This window comes from Camelina sativa, chromosome 9 (genome assembly GCF_030686135.1).
Source record: "Camelina sativa cultivar CO46 ecotype springtype chromosome 9, ASM3068613v1".
NCBI lineage: Eukaryota > Viridiplantae > Streptophyta > Magnoliopsida > Brassicales > Brassicaceae > Camelina > Camelina sativa.
Window position 1 is genome coordinate 15,419,981 of NC_141888.1, and position 21,537 is coordinate 15,441,517.

Sequence of the window (21,537 nt, forward strand, 5' to 3'; positions counted from 1 at the left end):
CAATAGTTTTGTTTAATAAAATTACAACACCTTACCCCACTAATTTTATTCACCTTTTATTTGTGTTTATTTTTTGTGATCACATATTATTAGTCATATTTAATATCTAATAAATTAAAATAAGTAAAAATTAAATAAATTTATATAATAAATTGAGATTTTGTTTTTCTCAAATAAAATATAAATTGTTTGCAAATAATAAAAACAAGAAATAAAAATAGCCATTATAAAAACACATATAATACAATGATGAGAAATTTAAAATGCAATAAAATAAACATACAACACAAGTAAAGAAACACTCATAACTTAATTAGTACAATAATCTCAACTCACAAACTTAAAAATCTCCCTCACCACGGAACATTCCAAATTGTGCCCATATGTGTTTTACTAGATCTGCTTATAATTCGTGATGTACACTTGAATCACGCAACTCAGATCTAGCACGCACATGATTTGCAAATACAGGTAGCACTTCGGTCGAGAATGGTTGTTCTGTACTAGACCCACTAGCTCATAATCAGTCCAATGTTGAGCATATGTCTCTCGTTCATCCTCAACAATCATATTATGAAATATGATACATGACCTCATGATGATCGCCAAATCGGCTATGTCCCACAGGCGAGCTGGTTCACGAATGATTTTAAATCGAGCCTGCAACACTCCAAATGCACGTTCGATGTCTTTCCGACACCCCTCCTGGCGTTGTGCAAATAACTTGTCTGGTTCACTTTGAGGTAGCCTAATTGATTTGACGAAAGTAGGATAAGAAGGATAAATACCGTCAGCTATATAGTACGCCATATTATATGGACGTTGGTTCACGAAGAAATTCACTCTTGGAGTATTTCCTTGTTCAACATCATCAAACACCGGTGAACGGTCTAGAAAGTTTATATCGTTCAATGTGCCGGGACATCCAAAAAAACATGCCATATCCATAAATCATGAGATGCAACTGCTTCAAGAATAACAGTGGTGGTTCCATTATCTCCGCGAGTAAATTGACCTTCCCATGCTGTAGGACAATTTTTCCATTCCCAGTGCATGCAATCAATACTCCCAATCATCCCCAGAAATCCTCGCATCTCACTAACACGCAAGATTCTTTGCAGGTCATCTTGAGTCGGGGCTCTGAGATACTCTTGCTCATACAGTCGTATGATTCCTTTGCAAAATTTTCGCAAATGCTCCAAAGCTGTAGTACCTCCAATTTTGATGTAGTCATCCACTGCATCGGCGGCCACACCATATGCTAACATTCGCATGGCTGTGGTACATTTTGCTAATGGAGATATACCTTCTTTCTTAGCAGCGTCAAATTGTTGGGTGAAATAGTTATCGCTGCTTGATAGGTCTCCAACGATCCAAAGGAAAACATGTTTTCGCATCCGAAATCGGCTACGAAACATTGCATCGTTATATGTAGGTTGATTGGCAAAGTAGTCGTCAATTAGTCTTTGATTTTCTGCTGCATGATCTCTCTTGACGTATTTTCTCTTGCTACAAGGTGGATAGTCTTCCTCTATTTTGCTTCGACGCTCCCTAAACCGGTTGATGATATATCTCTCTTCAATTGCAGACTGCCTTTGGTAAGCTTCAATATCAAAAGGATGTTCTGATGGATCCATTGAGATTTTTTTAGTAAAGTGAGATTTGTGGTATTGGTACATCAATGGGAGAAAGAGTCTCTATTTATAAAAAAATGGTTGGAGGACTGAGTTCGAATTGAATGGCTGAAAATTCACAGATAAGGATAAGATTCACGGATTACATTATTAAAGCGTAATGAACACCACTCATACGGTCCATTTGGAGGTTCTCTGACGAGCAGGAGTTGAATCATCTTCATTTGGAATGGCTTCATGAACACGACTCATACCACCAAAAGCCTTTTGTGTAGAAAATTCAGGAAATTCAGCTCCTCCCACATTCGTATTAGTTTCATTAGCCATTGGAGAAGAAGAATAAGAGGGTGTTTGAGATGAATATGACATTATCGATCCATGATATGGACGATAGTTTGGAACAGCTGACGGCATGAAGAAATTTGGTGGATATCCATAGTTTGGTATATGTTGGGGATTGTTGGGAGATTGATTTTGAAACTGATAATTGTTGGGATTTGGGTAGCTAAAAGGATAATTAGAAGAATTTTGGGAATTGAAAGGGTTATTATTAGGATCCATTTAAAAACAAAAAGATGGGTAAAACAATAAACAAGAGTTTATGAAGGTTGATAGCAAAATATAGTAGAAAAGATGAGTTTTTTTTTGTGTGTCCAAATTAAATGAAACAAGTCTCTATTTATAGAAAATGAAAAATGATGAATTTTGGTATAAAAATATAAAAATAAATTTTTTGGATTCTATAAGATAATTGATCTCAAATAATTGGGTTGGATAAAAAAATATCTGAAATCTCACCATCCAATAGAAACACAACACATTTACTTATCCAAATATTATCCTACAATTAAAAAAAAAACTTTTCGTTCAAAAAAAAAAAAAAAATTAAAAGTAAACTAATAAAAATGTGCCACGTGGCAAGCACAATCCACACTTTTGCGATTCAACTCCGTTGAATGGTTTCAACACAGTTGTCTCCATCTCAGCATTTTTCTTATTTTCAACTTACCATTATAATGCTTCAACTGTTGAATAAATTATTCAACAGCTTAAAATCTCTCCATTGTAAGTAGTCTAAGTCGTTACTAAACTCCTAGTCATTAGTTGAACAAAAGAAAAAGACTCATAGTTTTCTCTGTACTAGGTGAATACTCGCGCTAAGTGCGGGTTCTTGTTTAGAAATTTGTTTTAAAAGGAGCTAATTTGTTGTTGCGCAGGTCAATTATATTTTTTTCATATATACATATGATTATTTCTATACCTACAAAAACAATATAGGATATACTGACACAATTCTATGCAATTATGTTACTTATATGGATAATGCTTCAAACTTGCTTAACTTGATTCTAAAGAAACAATTTCTTATTTCATATATTCTCTCATGTTCTAGTACTCGAGCTACATGCATTTTGGTAGGCTCTTGATTAAAATCTAGATTGACATAATTTAAACAACATATGCATAACTATAATTACTTATTTGCTTCATGAGTTTTCATATGAAAGAGAAAAAGAAAGCTAAAACTAAAGAATCATTTCAGTAAACATTCTTAGATCTCTCACTTTGCATATATGAGAGTATGTCTTGTCTTGAATTTATTGGTACATCTAACGTCTCCATGTCAATGTTACTAACTTATCATATCGTATTAAATTGAATAGAGAGAAGACCATATACATATGATAATTAGTATATGGTCTTAGTGAAAAATTTTATTTCCTTTCATTTAGTTTAGCTAAGAGTGTCTTTTGATTTTCCTTCAATTAATTTGATTAATTTTTTTAAAAAAAATGTAGAAAGACACATATCATTTTCTGGTGTGATGATGTGACACTCATATGGAGAGAGTTGTCCAACTTTCATATATATGATTGACATAATTTAAACAACATATGCATAACTATAATTACTTATTTGCTTCATGAGTTTTCATATGAAAGAGAAAAAGAAAGTTAAAACTAAAAAGTCATTTCAGTAAACATTCTTAGATCTCTCACTTTGCATATATGAGAGTATGTCTTATCTTGAATTTATTGGTACGTCTAACGTCTCCATGTCAATGTTACTAACTTACCATATCGTATTAAATTGAATAGAGAGAAGACTATATAGATATGATAATTAGTATATGGTCTTAATGAAAATTTTTATTTCCCTTCATTTAGTTTAGTTAAGAGTGTTTTTTGATTTTCCTTCAATTAATTTGATTAATTTTTTTTTTTTAAAGTGTAGAAAAACACATATTATTTTCTGATGTGATGATGTGACATTCATATGGAGAGAGTTGGCCAACTTTCATATATATATAATTAGTTGAGTAGAAGCCATTTTTTCTTGCTTAATTACATGCATGTGGTTTTGATATGATACTATTTTTCTATTGTCTAATAGTATATGATTGTGGGGAACAAGACTAGTTCTTGGAAAAGTTGTCATGATTTTACTTTTCATTTCGTTAGTGGTATATTTGCATCCTTTTTCATATTTCTGAAATAAATTTGTTCCGTCTTTGGTCTCTTTGATATGGCTATTTGATATTCACTCTTAAACACTACTGCAATATTCATAAAAGTCTTACAAGAATAGATTAAACAAAGAAAATACATATATTGTCTAGAGATAACTCATACGTACAAATTAACGATAGACGTATACATCTCAGACGTAGACAATTCCGCTCTAAACTCCATAGCAGAAACATAAGGCAGCGAACACAATAAAGCTCACTTTGGATCCAGTAGTTTTAATGTTAAATGATTTGCCGTAAATTAAATTATTCACCAGTGTTTCCGAGGGCTTGGACATGGACATGGGCATGGGCTTGGGCATAGACATGTACGTTACCTTTGGGGGCGGCCTCGTCTCTATTCATTTGCGGAAATGAGGAAGAACAAATCACAGTTGCAAAAAGAAGACGTTCAGAATTACATAAACGCAAACGAACAATAGTATGTTTCATCGGCAGCTCACAACAAGATTAAATAATATGCAAAAAGTATTCGTGTTTATTTACGTACCTCGTGAGTACGTGGGCATAGGGGGCCGATCGGCCAAAGGAGGCGATATCGACTCTATTCATTTACGAAAATAAAGAACAACAAAGTGCAACAAAATCTATAGTTAGTTGCAATAAGAAATCGTTCAACATTATTCAACTCGAATGAATAATACTAGTATGTGTCAAGACTCAAGAGTAACTCACAACAATAATAAATAAAATGTAAAAGTATTCACGTGTATTTTATGTACCTTGTGAGTATTTTGGAGTTGACTCTCTAGCAAAAATTGCCACATACGCGAGAATGATAACTGCTACCGTTATCATTATTCCTGCAAATACATTTTCTTATTAAAATCAGAAGATAATATTGTTGGAACTGCAATTTTCTAAAAAATTGCAGGTTTTGAGACAATGACTTTCCAGCGACTTTCCGATCAAATTTCGGCCAAATGGTTGATCGGAATTGTCGGGTCGATAGTGCAATGGAAAGCTGGTAACGAGTACTACAAGATGGTATACTCATACGTTCAAAACGGAGTTGATTTGAATGAGAAATAAGAGTGTGAAATGAGCTACTTGGGATGGTTTGGGAAATATCCCACATCGAAAATATGACTGATTTTTCACTCATATATACACTAGTAAAAAAAAAACGTATAGCCACGATTTTGTCACCAAGCATCGTGACTAAAAACTTATTTGTCACGAACAGGCCACGAAAACAGTTCGTATCAACTTCGTGACAATAATGGCCACGAAATAATCACGAACCGAAGGTGTGGCTTGTTTTGTCACGAATATGTCACGAACACATTCGTGGCTAAGCAGACACGAACAACTTCGTGGCTATTTTGTGGTTATTCCACCGAATTATCCTTCCCATCAAACTGCACCACGGAAAGGTAAGAAGACTCTATAGCCACGACAGTATTCGTAGCTGACTGGTGACTAGGCCGTTGTCACAGAGTAGATTCGTGGCCAATTCGTGACTTACCCACCGAATTATCATTCCCACTAATATCGATCGTGAAAAATTCGTGACTTCTCCACCGAATTATACGTCCCATCAGAGATAAAGTGATATGTTTGTATAGCCACTAAAGAATTCATGATTATTTAAAATATTGTCACGGTTCATTTTAGTAGCCCGACAAGATTGAGAGTTTGCAGAAGCAATAGTGGGGAGAATATCTTCAAAATATTGTCACGGTTCATTTTAGTGGCTGAATCGTGGCTATAAAAAAAATTCAGCCACGTTTTGTTCGTGGCTAGTTCGTGGCTAATGTTTTCTATAAAAACAGAACGCTTCTCACTTCAGTTTCCATATCCATTAAGCAAGTAAGAAAAAAAGAAAAAAAGAAAAAAAAAATCGGGAGAGAGTTTTGTTTTTGTTTTCAAAAGTTTCATGTCTTATTATTTTCAAAATCGGGAGTGGATGGATCAACGTATTGATCCAGTGAGAAATTGTATTTCAGAAACATTTATGGCGGGGATTGATGTTTTTATCGAATTTGCTTGTAATCAAGCATCTTATCAGGAAACCAACACTTTGTTGTGTCCTTGTGCTCGGTGTAAGAATGGAAAGCATCGTGATGCAAGAACGGTCACTAGACATCTTTCTCGGGTGGGGTTTAAAGGAAATTACTATATTTGGCTGAACCATGGAGAACAATATTATCATGTTGGAGAATCTTCGGGGGCAAGTCATTTTACCGGTGAAGAAGCAATGTTGCCGCCAAATGCTACAAATTTTCAAGCTCCAGGAAATACTTATGAGTATTTTCCATACGCAGATGTTAACATTGTACCAGAGGCGGCGTCTCCACATGTGTTGGAGAATACAATGGAAGCAACACATGAAGAGGGATATGTTGATAGTGTTTTTGAAGCTTTTGAAGCCGCTAAAGAACCTCTTTACGATGGATGTCCGGAAGGAATTTCTCAGCTGTACCTGGCTTCCCGTATGTTGAAAGCAAAATCTGATTACAATATGGTGGAAGCATGCGTTGATGAGATATCACAGACTTTCAAAGCTGTTTTACCCACACCAAATAAAGCTCCTGCATCATACTATGAGACAAAGAAGCTGGCAAGAGAGCTTGGGCTACCAGTATATAAGATTGATGTTTGCGAAGATAATTGCATGCTCTTTTGGAAAGGGGACGATCGTGATCTAATGCAGTGTCGGTTCTGTAATAAAGATAGATACCACCCGAACAATGGGAAAGGGAAAAATAGACCTAAGCAGAGAATGTTTTATATGCCGATTACAGATCGGTTGAAGAGGTTATACCAGTTAGAGGCGACTGCAACGGCTATGCGATGGCACGCTGAACATATGTCTACCGAAGGAGAAATGCATCACCCATCTGACGGAGTAGCATGGAAACATTTTAATGAGGTATATCCTAATTTTGCTGCCGAAAGTCGCAATATTTATCTTGGTTTATCAACGGATGGATTTAATCCTGTTGGTATGAATGGGGAGGCACATTCAGTATGGCCTGTTATCGTAACTCCCTATAATTTGCCACCCAATATGTGCATGAAAAAGGAATTTTTTTTTCTATCGGTACTCGTTCCTGGGCCAAAGCATCCAAAAAAAATTCTAGATATTTATCTTCAACCGTTGATTGAAGAATTGCAAAGTCTATGGAGTGACGGTGTGGAAGCGTATGATGTATCAAGAAAGGCCAAATTCACGATGCGAGCTGCGTTGATGTGGACAATCAGCGACTTCCCAGCATATGGCATGTTGTGTGGTTGGACGACACATGGTCGTTTATCGTGTCCATATTGTCTAGATGAGACAAAATCATTTTGGTTAACAAATGGAAGGAAACATAGTTGGTTTGATTGCCACAGAATGTTTTTACCTCAAGATCATCCATACAGGCGTAATGTTCAGGCCTTTCGACGGGGGAAAGAAGAACTAGATGATCATCCACCATGGTTGAATGGAGAGGAGATTCTTCACGAAAGAATAAACAATATTTTGGGGTTGTTTAGGTCGATTGTGGAGGGAACGGACACCAGCAGCCTGCTCGAACCATCGATGGATATGGGGTTCATCATAATTGGGTTAAAAAGAGTATATTTTGGGAGTTGCCTTACTGGGAAAATCTTCTTCTTCGACATAACCTTGACTTCATGCATATCGAGAAAAACTTTTTTGATAATCTCATCAACACGGTTTTAAATGTTCCTGGGAAGACGAAAGATAACATTAAATCAAGAATGGATCTTGCTGCGTTATGTAGAAGACATACATTGAATCTTCGCCGCGATGGGACAATGCCGGTACCAATATATAGGTTGTCAAATGAAAAGAAAAGGCAATTTCTCCTATGGATGAAAAATGAGATAAGATTTCCAGATGGTTACGCGTCAAAGTTCAGTCGTTGCGTCGACGAAACTCATTGGAAGTTGTCAGGTTTGAAAAGCCATGATTGCCACGTCATTATGCAGCGACTTCTACCTTTTGCTTTTGAAGAACTTCTCCCACAACCCGTTCACACGGCAATTTCCGGTAATTTATTGATTTTTTACTTTTAATATATTTTTATACTAACATTGATACCTTAATGATGTGTATTTATATGTGTGTAGAAATTGCACTTTTTTTTCGGGATATCTCAGCGAAGACTTTACGCATTGATGATGTTGCTCTGCTGAAAGAAAATATCGCTGTAAAACTTTGCAATTTGGAGAAGATATTTCCACCGTCGTTCTTTGATGTTATGGAACATCTCCCCGTGCACCTACCAGATGAAGCTGCTTTAGGAGGTCCAGTACAATATCGGTGGATGTATCCATTCGAGAGATACATGTACCATTTGAAGAAGAAAGTTAAGAACAAAGCACATATTGCAGGTTCGATTGTTGCACAATGTGTGAATGAGGAGATAGCAAATGCATCTGCAAATTATTTTGGACATCCAGAAGTTAGGGATGATGCTGCTCCTGGAGAAATTCGATTTACATATTTTTATCCTGATGTGCCTACCTTGTTCTACCATGAGGGTCGTGTTAGTGGAAAAACTACAAGTGGATGGCTTAATGATCATGACTACACAGTGCTCCAGCAGGTATCTGTTTCTTCTGCTTTTTCTTCTTCTTTCATCCCCTATTTACTTGTTCTGTCTCTTTCTCTCTTTGTCTCCATGCTCTATTTCTATTTTTCTATAAGGTTGTTTAGATCGTTTATTTTTGTTTCTGTTTAGGGTTCTCTAGGATTAGTTTTTTTCATATTGTTCTCAATGTTTTGATTTTGATTTTGATTTTGAGTAAGTGTTCAATTGTGGTTTTTTTATTCTTGTTAGCTTGTGTATTTGCTGTAATCGTAAGTGTGTTCAATTGTGGTTTTGTTTCTTGTTAGCTTGTGTATTTGCTTTAATCGTAAGTCTTCAATTGTGGTTTTTTTTTCTTGTTAGCTTGTGTATTTGCTTTAATCGTGTGTAACTCTACAACATATCAACGAAACTAAGTTATTATTGATGAGTGTTTCTTCGGTTAATGAACTGAGCTGGTAGATTCAACTCATCGTTTTTTTAAAATTATTTTACTTCCCTGGAAATGTTTCTGAGAAAAGTCTTCGGTGATTGTTGAATTTGAGTCTATAATCTGAGCTTTTACTCATTTCACTCTCTTAAGAACATGTTTTTCATAATTAGGATTTGTAGATGTGGCTTTGTTCTATGTTCAAACTTGGCTTTGTTATATGTTCAAACTTGACTTTGTTCTATGTTCAAACTTGACTTGTTATTAACATCAGTTATTTTTGTTTCTTTTTTGCTTCTAACTGCAGAGCTGCAACGAAGATGGATGCCACCAAGTGCCATACGAACAGGCTCCATACCGCCAGGAGCCACACGTTCTACAAGCACAACATCTTCACAGGCAAACAACTACAGCCAGCGAACTCTCGATGCATTGCTGAGTGCTCCTGAAAGAGAATCCCAGCCACATCTCCACCCAAGGAAACTCAACGGAGCTTTATGGTTAGTTTGTAAGAACTACAATTGTGTTTGTTTGTTCATGGGATGAATCTAATTTTACTCTCTCTTCTCTCAGGTTTGGTGTTGACCCCTCTGTCTACAAGTTTGTTCGAACAACATGGAAAGCAAATTTCATGGGACCATGGAGGAACTGGTCAGAGGTTCCCAATGATAGGACGGATCTTTGGTGGCAAACTTTTGTGGTAATTAATGTTTCTATAAGTCAACAATATTATCCAACTAACTTACAAACTACTAATCTCTCTTCTCCCTTTTTTTTGTAGCAACACTACTACTGGCAACCTCGCTTTCATGACACTGTCCACTACCATTGGAGGCAGCACACTATGAAATCAATTTGTGATCGCATCAGCAAAAAGAAGAGGGCAAATAAGAAACCCAAGTACATTGGCGAGGCTGATTGGGACACTCTAATGGAGTATTGGGGAACAGAACCAGCAAAGAAGAAGAGCAAGAATGCTGCTGCAAGCCGCTTATCTAATCCTGATGGCAAAGGGATTCACAAGCATTGTGCAGGTCCTAAGTGTTTTTTGCAGATTGAGCATGAGATGGTAAGTGTTATACTTCTCTTATGTTATTATTTACTTTCATATTTGTACTAATATTTCATCTTTGTTTTTGTAGATGATTGAGTCTGGTATGGATGAACCACCATCCTACACTGATCTTGTGCGGAAGACACACACACGCAAAGATGGAACATTCATCGATGCTCGTGCTGAGTGTCTTGTAAACGAAGTAGAGGAAGCTGTTTCACAGATTACTTCTGAAGATGGTTCTCCCCACAGCCAAACTGCCACATCTGGTATTCCTTCTCGTATTCTTTTGAACAAAGAATATCTCAAGGTACTCTCTCAAAAATCTTTTAGCTTACTTAATTCCTCATGCTCTCTGTTTGTTATGTTTGATTGGTTATGTTTGATTGGTTATGTTTGATTGGTTATGTTTGTCTGTTTGCATTATATATATGTCTGTTTTTGAATTTTGTTTGATGTTTGTTTTGTTTCTCTCACAGCGTGGACAGTCTAAAAATGGGTATGTCTATGGGATCGGCAGTGTTCAATACCGGGAAATCAATCCATCTGAGAAAGTAGCTGCTTCTATTTCTCGCAACTTGGACATGGAAGTGCGCATCTCTAGTTTGGAGACAAGCTTCAACACACTCAACACCAATGTTGGAACGGTGATGGAAGAGCTGGCTGCATCACGACAAGCACTTAATCTGATCATGCAGTCTCTTGGAATTAGACAACCCTCTGCTGCTGCTGCTCCTGCTACAACTTTTGCTGCTGCTCCTGCCACAACTTCTGCTGCTGCTCCTGCTACAACTTCTGCTGCTGCTCATGCTCCAGCTTCTACAACTCCTGCTCCTTCTCCAGCTACTGTTTCTCCTGCTCCTTCTCCAGCTATTGTTTCTCCTGCTCCAGCTTCTACAACTCCTGCTCCAGCTTCACACCAAGGCAACTTAGATTCTTGGTGTGCATCATTTGGTCTTTAACTTTCAATGATGGTTAAGCGTTTTTTGTTAAAACTTTCTAACAGATAGACTGTTATTTAGCAAGTCTTTTGGTACAATGTAAGTAGTTTGATGTTTACTACTTATTGTTATTTAGTAACTCTTTTTGGTATGTAAGATAAGACTAATTGTTGTTTAGCAAGTCTTTTTGGTAATGTGTAAACATCAAACTACTTCTGGTAATGAAAAATATCGGTAATTAGTTCATATTACAGGTTTTTATTTTTAGTAATTAATATTATTGTTTTTTTTGCAAAGAATCAGCTACGAAACAAGTTACAATCGTAGCATAGTGATTAAATTGCATTGCATAGCATAGCTACTAAATTGCTATTTGGTAATTCGTGGCTATATTATCACGAACCAATGAGGTGACAAAAACGTGGCTAATTAGCCACTCAAACAATGTGACCAATCCGTCGCTAATATAGCCACTGAGAGTGGTGACTAATTCGTAGCTGTGGTTAGCCACGGACAAACGTGATGTCTTCGTAGCTACATATAGCCACGAAATTTTGGTGATATTTTCGTAGCTATATATAGTCACGAATGAGAGTGACAAATTCGTGACTGCTCAGCCACGACAAGCAACGCCAAAATTTTTGTTACGAAGCTATATCTACGATTTTTTTTCGTGACTATTCGTGACAGTTTTTGCTTATAGCCACGAATATTTAGGCTCAGCCACGAATATATTACTGGCTATACATATTTTTTTTACTAGTGATATAGCTTCACACTCTTCTAGTTTCAAAAGCGTGTAGAAGGAAGAGGGATGGTTCCCACACGCGGACCAAACCGAACCAGGCACGGACGTGAGGTGGGCCGGGCACGGACGCGGGGTGGGCCGGGCACGGACGCGGGCGGACAGGGCCGGGCTGGGCGTGGACGCGGGCCATAGACCGTGGGTTTTTTTGGGCTTTTTGGACAGCTTTAGACCCATTTATTTTTTGGAAAGACTTGGTGTGAACTCCAAGCAACTTGGGCAGTACTCCAAGAATATTCAGTAAATATTTTCTTGAGACCTCCCTCCTTCCACTATATATAGAGACATAGCCTCTCATTATTTCTCATACTCAAAAACATAAAGCATCCTTCCACTGAAGATCTCTCTCTCTCCCTCTCCCTTACTTAGTCCAGAGTAAGTTCTTATAGTTAGTAGTCTCGAGAGTATAACGTAGATCTGTTCGCTTGAGTTCTATTACTGGTGTGCTACTGTAATAGTTCGTGATCGGTTGTATCCTGGGATTCATAAATCGTGATTGTCCGAAAGCACTTACGACCGATTTATTGAATTAAGGAAAGAGATATCATATCTCGCCTCCGTGATTTATTTACTGCTTTATATTATGCTGTTGTAATTCGTTCTTGATTTCGTTATTTAAATATAATTTGCATATTTTCTCAATTCAATTTTTGCGCTCCTAACAGTCTTAATTTAATAAATCCGCTTTCTGCTTATCGCTTTAAACGGATTGAGAATTTTTCGAATTTTTATTATTTTAAAAACGATTTCAAAATTTTCTGAAAAACTGTTTCTGCTTTCATCTTTTGGTGCTTACGCGGAAAGTTTTTTGAAGAACGCTTTTACTTTAATTCTTTCTTCTATACTCTCTCTCTCTCTCTGGTTTTGTAACATCCGCGAACCGGATTATGCGGTTTTGGTAGGAGTATCGATCGACACCCTTGTGGCATCGATCGACACCACTATTTCTGGGTTCGTTGGGTTTGTTTTAATTCACGATTTTGGTTTGGTTGGTTTGGTTTAGTTAACTAAACCGAGTATATAAGTGGAGAAGCAAAAAATTAAGGGTTTTAGGGTGTCTGGTCGCCGTTTGCAGAGATAGAGAAAGAGGAGAGAGCCTATTGTGGTGTGAAGGAGATTAAAGGAGAAAGAGCAGAATCGTTAGGGTTTGGAAGGAAATAGTTTCGGCGTATCAAATCGTTCTCAAATGTAATGAAATTTGGTAGGTTTATTCCCAAGTCTTTCATCGTCATTTTCCTTTTTACAGAAGTAGTTTTGGATTTAAACTCGATGAGTTATTGGCAGTTTCGTGAGTCACGTTTTCTCAGACGCGAGTTGGAACCATCGGGGATTGTAATTGAGATCGTGGTCTCGTATGGTTCCTGATCGTGCTGAAATTTTGTGGGAAGCTTCGTGACGTCTAGGGATAGCGTTACACCGGAGCGATTTGGTAGTTAACGGTTGGTTTTCATTTTAGGGTTTCGTCTTTGAGAGTGTTCTTTTCTGATGTTTCTGTCCAGTTTTGCTATAAGTCGTTTGTGTGGCTTGTTGTAGGGCGTTTCTGGACTGTTTCAGACGTTAGGAGGGTCTCAACTGGTTGTATTGGTTGTTATAATCAATTGATAAGGTGAGTTTATGACCATGGCTTATCTAAGCCTGAGAATCCTTTGTTTGCTTGATTTGTTGTGTTTTGTGGTGTTGTTCTTGCTTGTGGTGCTTGTGTTATGGTTATTATAAGTTCCTGAGGCTTTTGGGAGAGTTTGGGACAGATTGTAGGCAGATTGAAATGGAGGTTCGTCGTTCGGATTCGTGCAGTTCGCGTCTGCGAAGGGAGTGTCGATCGACACCAGTTAGGTGTCGGTCGACACCATGTTTGGCCAGTGTCGATCGACACCTCTCTGGTGTCGGTCGACACCAAGTTGCTTGTTTCGTGATTTTTCCTGGTTTGTTTGTGTTTGGTTGTCATTTGTTAAGCATTGGTTTCTCAGTTGCTTGTGTGTATAGCCCAGTAGATGGGAGGATTGCCTCACTAAGTATTTGTGATAATACTTACGCATCTCAATTGTTGTTTGTGGTGTGCAGGTTTGTGTTGTGGAATCATGGCGATGAGGAGGAGGATGATCTAGGGTCTCGTTTGTGTGTTATTGGATTGTTGGATATGTTGTTGGAACCTTGGATAGAGATATGCTAGGTTGATGGATAGAATGCTTAGGATTGTTATTGTATTGATGTTGTAATGGTTTTGTATGGTTGGTATGTTTCCGCTGTGTGTACTGGTTGTTATTGGTTTAATGAGGAGTTGTGGTTTGGGTTGGTTTAATTTAATAGTATAGGCTGCATAATTGTTTACATTGTATTTAATTGTTAAAAAAAAAGGTCGGGTTGTTTCAGGTTTCCACGAACGCTCTTAATTGAGTGAGTTTGTGAAACAAGTTTCTGCGAACGCTTGTTAAGCGAGTTTGCAAAACTAATTCAGTGCAATTTAATTACTTGAATTGTTTGATTAATATATTAATCAGATCTGTTTATTGTGAAACAGAAAAATGTCTGGAGACAACACCAACAACATTGACGGTGCTAGGGTTCCTGCCAACCCTGTTGAAACTCCTGCAGAGTTGGCTTTACGTCTTGCTAAAGAACTTGAAAACACGAAACTTACCAATTCGGGTATGGGAAACGTGCGCCGAAATCTGTTCGGTAATGGATCAACCCACATGGGGATACCACCTTCGGCTTCCCAAGGGATGATGCTAGATAAGTTCGATGGCAAAGCTGGGTTCAAAACGTGGCAAAACAAGAAGCGCTACTACTTGGCCAGCATGAACTTGGAACGATACCTCACAAAGGATCCACCAACTCTTCCACAAGGTGACACTGATGTGTATGTGGTTGGAAGTATGGATAGCTGGGCTCAAGGAGACTATTGTTGCAAATGTCAGATTCTGAACCGTTTGGTTAATGATCTGTATGACCTCTACAGTATGTACAAGACTTCAAAAGCATTGTGGCTAGCTTTGGAGACCAAGTACAAGACTGATGAGTCTGGGATGCAGAAATTCTCAACTACGAAGTTCCTAACCTTCAAGATGGTGGATTCCAAACCAATTATGGAACAAGTGGAGGCTCTTCAACGCACCTTTCGGGAGATCGATTTGGAAGGGATGTCGATCTGCAATGTCTTCAAAAAAAATTGCTTGATCGAGAAGCTACCACCAGGCTGGTCGAATTTCAAGCATTACCTTAACTTCAAGCGTAAGACAATGTCTCTTAATGATCTCATCAGTCGGTTGAGAGTTGAGGACAACAATCGTGGAGCTCACTCGGATGCTCAAAACCATGGGTATGATGTTCATGTAGCTGAGCATAAGGCCAAGTATAAAGCCAAGGGTAAAAGGATATCTATTTCTCATAAACCGTTGAAGGTATCATCTGGACCAAACTTCAAGAAGAGCAACCTTGAGAGGAAGTTCAAAGGAAAGTGTCATCATTGTGGAAAAATTGGACACAAGGCTGATGTTTGCAAAAGCAAAGCAAAAGATCTCAAGTTGCAAGGAAACCTAACTAAAGATGACATGGTTGCAGTGGTTACTGAATGTAACATGGTGGAAGACAACCCAGTGGAGTGGTACCACCTATGTGCAGAACAAGTCAAATGAGCAGCTTTTCATGGGCAACAAGGCGATGTCCAAGATTGAAGGTAAGGGCAAAGTGGTTCTGAAGCTAACTTCTGATCGGGAGCTCACCCTGCAGAACGCACGTACCTGATATGCAGAAGTCTCATCTCTGGAACAGTGCTAAGCAAGCATGGTTTTTCCATTAACTTTGAGGCTGATAAGTTGGTTCTTAAGAAAAATGGGATGTATTTGGGAAAGGGTTTTGTTAAGGGTGGACTCATCAAAATGTCTGTAACGACAGTCCTTCCGAAAATTGTAGCTTCTGCTTCTATTACTGAAATGAAAGGAAACCCTATTGCTTACTTGGTTGAGTTGTTTACTACTTGGCATGAACGTTTAGGACATGTCAATTACAAAACAATGCGAAAAATGCAAAACTTGAATTTGATTCCAAAATTCAAAACTAACCAAGAAAAATGTGAAGTGTGCGTACATGCCAAACTCACTAAAACTCCCTCACCACGCCGTTGAAAGAACAACCGAACCTCTAGGTTTAATTCACACAGACTTATGTGATTTAAAGTATGTGCAAACTAGAGGCGGTAAGAAATACTTTGTTACCTTCATTGATGATTGCACAAGATATTGCTATGTATATCTCTTGAATAGCAAAGATGAAGCACTGGAAAAATTCAAAGAGTTCACCCTCGAAGTAGAAAATCAGCTTCAAAAAACTATAAAAGTAGTTCGAAGTAATAGAGGAGGAGAATATAATGAGCCGTTCAATGCATTTTGCAGAGAAAAAAGTATTATACATCAGACAACCGCTCCATACTCGCCAGAATCTAATGGAGTAGCGGAACGAAAGAATTGAACTATGAAAGAGATGATGAATGCGTTGTTGCAGGAATCTGGGTTAGCCCAGAACATGTGGGGGGGAAGCTTTACTTACCACTAATTACATCCTCAACAGGATAACGCATAAAGTGACAGGCAAGTCACCATATGAGCTTTGGAAAGGTACAGTACCTTCGTACAAATACCTCAAAGTGTGGGGGTGCCTTGCAAAAGTGGTTGTACCACCTCCTAAAAAGGTCACAATTGGGTCTAAGACCGTAGACTGTATCTTTATCGGATATGCACATAACAGTAGTGCATATCGATTTCTGGTTCATAAATCAGATATTCCACATATCCATGTGAATACAGTTATGGAATCAAGAAATGCTTCATTTTTTGAAGACATTTTCCCCTGTAGGAAAACTCAAAAACGGACTCGTGAACAACGAGATGCAGCGACTTTGGAAGCTGGCAATTGAGTACTACTTCTGTAGAAACAGAACTGGAACCTAGACGAAGCAAACGAGCTCGCAAAAGTAAATCGTTTGGTGATGATTTTTTGATGATGGCATTTATAGTTGAAAATCTACCAAGAACATACGCAGAAGCTATGTCTACACCTGATGCACCTTATTGGAAGGAAGCAGTCAAAACTGAAATAGACTCTATCATGCAACATCACACTTACGAGATGGCAGATCTACCACAAGGATTTAAGTCTTTGGGGTGTAAATGGATTTTTACGATAAAACGAAAACCCAATGGCGATATTGAGCGGTACAAGGCTAGGCTTGTAGTGCCATGGGAAGGATACAATTTTGAAGATGCGGTACTCATTAGTGAGTGTCTAGTATATGGTGATATTTATACTTCTTTCCACGTAAGGAAATATGAAATTCAGACGCATGTGACAACCCAAGGTCCTAAAAGGATCACTAAAGAAATACCGCATCTAGAAGGCCGTTTACTCCAAAATTTAGACAAAAATGGGATTGTGATGCTAGGATCGTGGGTTGAAACAGATGATATTTTAGTAGGTAAATTAATGCCTCAAGTGGCGAAAGAATCCTCCTATGCTCCGGAAGATAGGTTATTACGAGCCATACTTGGCATTCAAGTATCGACTTCAACGATTTCGGCAAAAAGAAGGCTTAGATTTCTTTGATACCTATTCACCGGTAACAAGACTATCTTCGATCAGGATGCTCATAGGCATTGCAGCCTTGAGAAATCTTGAAATCCATCAAATGGATGTAAAAACTGCTTTTCTCCATTGGAGATTTAGAGGAGGAAATCTACATGAAACAACCTGAGGGATTTGTTATTCCAGGACAAGAACACAAAGTGTGTAAACTTGTGAAGTCATTATATGGACTCAAACAGGCTCCTAAGCAGTGGCATGAGAAGTTTGACAGTATGATGATGTCTAATGGTTTTCGCATTAATGAATGTGATAAATGCATATACTACAAAACTACTCCCTCAGGGTATATTTTGTTATGCTTATATGTAGATGATATGCTCATCATTGGAAGCAACAAAGACATCATCACTCAAACGAAAAACATGCTCAAAAAAAAAATTGACATGAAGGATTTGGGTTTAGCAGATGTAATTTTGGGGATAAAAATCATCAGAACTGATGAGGGGCTTATCTTGTCTCAAACCCACTATGCTGAAAAGATGCTTGATCGATTCAAGCATTACTCAAATAGGACTGCAAAAACTCCAGAGGATCCTCAAATTCACTTGACCCAAAATTCTGGTGAACCTGTGCAACATGTGGAGTATGCAAGAGTAATTGGCAGTCTAATGTACTTGACAAACTGTACAAGACCAGACTTAGCACACTCTGTATATGTACTTAGTCGCTACACAAGTAATCCAGGACATAAGCATTGGATGGCTATAACTAGAGTTTTAGACTATCTACGCTATACCAAAGATCATGGCTTGCACTATGGTAGAGAACCCAAAGTTTTGGAAGGTTACAGTGATGCCAACTGGATCGCAAACTCGAGAAACTCAAAATCCACGAGTGGATACATTTTTACACTTGGAGGTGCAGCAGTGTCCTGGAAGTCTTCCAAACAAACTCTGGCAGCTAAATCAACTATGGAATCTGAATTCATAGCTTTGGAGATAGCTATGTCGGAAGCTGAATCACTTCATAATTTCTTGGAAGACATCCCAATGTGGGGGAATCCTATGCTTGCAATACGTGTACACTGTGATAGCGAATCGGCTTTGGGTAGGGCAAGGAATACCCATTACAATGGCAAATCTCGTCACATCAGACAGAGACATAAAACTGTTAGACAACTTATCTCAACTGGTGTAGTTACAATTGATTACATCCATACAAAGAAAACCTAGCGGATATTTTTACAAAAGGTTTGGCGTGAGATCAAGTTATAAAATCATCAAGAGGAATGGTTTTAAAGCCTACGACTTAAGAGGAGGTTTGATGGTAACCCCACCTACTCAGATTGGAGATCCCATGACCTAGGTTCAAAGGGACAACTAAATCAAGCTGAATCTGCTACAAGCACTAAGAGACTTTTGTCTTTTCCCAGTTCCTAAAATGATGTAAAGTGCTTCCTGTATGTTAGACGTTAAGCATATGCTTTTAATAATTTGAAATGTAGCTTTGTAAAATATTTGAAATAATTACAGGATATTTCTTTAAATATAAGTAGCTATTAAAAATCACCTTGTGAGTGTCAAAAATAGGGCCGTTTCTAGGAGAATATATGAGGCTATACTCTCTAAGTTCATTCATGATTAACCAGGCATGTTCAAGGCCACAATGAACACAATAGAGAACATCGTTCTACGAGAAAACAAAGCTATGTTATGCCTACTGTCTAAGTTTACATAAAAATCCGGATGGTTCAAGACATCATGTTCACCATCTGGCTGAGTAAACTCGACATGTATAACAATGAGTCGGTTCAAGATTGAAAAATGCCACCAACTCAGATACAGTTAGTTTTCGCATATACTCTCGAAAGTCTGTCTAGTCTAGCTAGTAGTGTCAGTCTATAGTGTTAGTTTTTTCGTCATATGTTTAGACTTATTTCTATTCATGTGGGGGATTTTTGGAACTGCAATTTTCAAGAAAATTGCAGGTTTTGAGACAATGACTTTCCGGCCAAATTCCGGCCAAATGGCTGCTCGGAATTGTCGGGTCGATAGTGCAATGGAAAGCTGATAACGTGTACTACAAGATGATATACTCATACGTCCAAGAAGGAGTTGATTTGAATAAGAAATAAGAGTGTGAAGTGAGCTACTTGGGATGGTTTGGGAAATATCCCACATCGGAAATATGACTGATTTTTCACTCATATATATATAGTTTCACACTCTTCTAGTTTCAAAAGTTTGTAGAAGGAAGAGGAAAGGTTCCCACACGTGAACCGAACAGGACATGGACGTGGGGCGGGCCGGGCCGGGCTGGGCGTGGATGCGGGCCATAGGCCATGGGTTTTTTGGGCTTTTTGGACAGCTTTAGACCCATTTATTTTTTAGAAAGATTTTGTGTGAACTCCAAGCAACTTGGACAGTACTCCAAAAATATTCAGTGAATATTTTCTTGAGACCTCCCTCCTTCTTCTTATTCATATGTGAATATCATATACGGCTAATCATAACGATAGAAAATGAAAAAAGAGATAAACAAGCTTTGGCATGTAGATTCTTTCTCCCCAACACGCTCTTGTTACCAACATGTAGAGTAGGACACAAACGACAAGGGTGGCTATATTCATCACAAAAAAAACGAGTGTGTGTGATTGAGATCAAATAAGATTATGAATAATTTTTGGAATACTGGGAACGTACCTAGTTGAAATATATCGGTGTAGTATTCATACTCCGTAAATGCTCTTGTGCATACTACCACAAGAGCAGAAACAAGAATTAACCCCATCGTGATTCCTGTCAAAACAAAACGAACTAACCAAATAAATTTTGTTTTTTAGGTATTTCTCTTGAAAATATGTAGAGAGATAAATGTTACATGTCCTATTTTTTCTTTTTCTTACTTCAATCATACATTGACGTCTGAGATTGAAAATTGAAAAAATAAATATAAAACAAAAGTAACTTGTAGAGATAATTGGCGACATCGCCTCGTTTCCATGGCCACAACGTAGAGTAATAAATTCAAAAGGAACAAGAATTCTAAGCAAATCAATAGAGAGACTTAGAAAGAAACTGAGTAGTGTTTTTCGAATGGTTTTATATATAGTGCGTTCATATATCTACCATTAAAGATCATACCTCTTTTATATTGCGGCTGGATCCGTTTCGATCTCTGAACTTTTATCCATAGTATGGGAAGAAGAAGAAAGGTTGCCACACTCAAAGTCAAAGTGTTTTCTGTTTCTAAATCCATTGAGTTGTGTGTGTTTAGGCTAACGTGAATTGTTGTATATATAGATAGATAGAACTGTTGAAGTTGTGGATTATAGATATGTATGATGTTAATCTCAACAACTTGACATTACATTGCATTAACTAATAAAGTCATACAGTTTTACTTAGTTATTAGTTATTACCCACCACGCTTCACAGTAAAGTATATATATATAACACACATGTTATCGACGTGCATGTGATAGTTTTTATTTATTTAATCTCTAGCCTTTGTTTATATAAAACAGAGTTTAATGTCAATGGTACAAGATCAATTTAAAATTGACGAGTAGTAAGTAGTAATTCTAGGCATGGGCATTCGGTTTATTCGGGTTATTCGATTCGGTTTAATCGGTTTTTTATTTTTTCAGTTTTCTTAAAATCTAGCCGAATTAAACCGAATAAAAGTTCGGTTCAGTTTATTCGGTTCTCGGTTTATTCGGTTCAGTTATCTTGATTATCTAACATTCCGAAGTAAACCGAAAAAAAATTCTATTTCGGTTAATTTAAACCGAAATAGAGCAGAAAATAAATAAATACCTGCATACTTAAGTAAATACTGCTAAAAACAAACCAACACAGAAGTGAGGCCTTACAAATACATTACAAACCTTAGTAAGACCACAAGAAAAGCTTCAAATATGTACTACGTAACTCTAACCAATGTACTTTCTAAGTTAGTAGTTACACCAAAAAGGCAGCATCATATATAACAGGTTCATAGTTCACAAAATTGGCTTAGTA

At 37.6% G+C, this 21,537-nt stretch overlaps 2 protein-coding genes and 1 pseudogene across 2 annotated transcripts; 2 read left to right on the top strand and 1 right to left on the bottom strand.

Annotated features, from left to right (window-relative positions):
- Positions 1-4,170: 4,170 nt before the first annotated feature.
- On the bottom strand, positions 4,171-20,779 carry LOC147938112 (uncharacterized). Its single transcript, XM_087464222.1, has 5 exons — positions 20,659-20,779; positions 20,218-20,313; positions 4,887-4,967; positions 4,655-4,708; positions 4,171-4,501 (listed from the first exon to the last, which is right to left on the bottom strand). The coding sequence occupies exons 1-5, from the start codon at positions 20,771-20,773 to the stop codon at positions 4,317-4,319; spliced, it is 531 nt and encodes a 176-aa protein (XP_087320348.1). The 5' UTR covers positions 20,774-20,779; the 3' UTR covers positions 4,171-4,316.
- Positions 6,044-9,034, top strand: LOC147938113 (uncharacterized; annotated as a pseudogene).
- On the top strand, positions 9,214-11,154 carry LOC147938114 (uncharacterized). The gene is made up of 6 exons (XM_087464042.1): positions 9,214-9,235; positions 9,446-9,638; positions 9,712-9,838; positions 9,920-10,207; positions 10,281-10,502; positions 10,672-11,154. Exons 1-6 carry the CDS (start codon positions 9,214-9,216, stop codon positions 11,152-11,154), a joined length of 1,335 nt encoding a protein of 444 aa, XP_087320168.1.
- Positions 20,780-21,537: the final 758 nt, after the last annotated feature.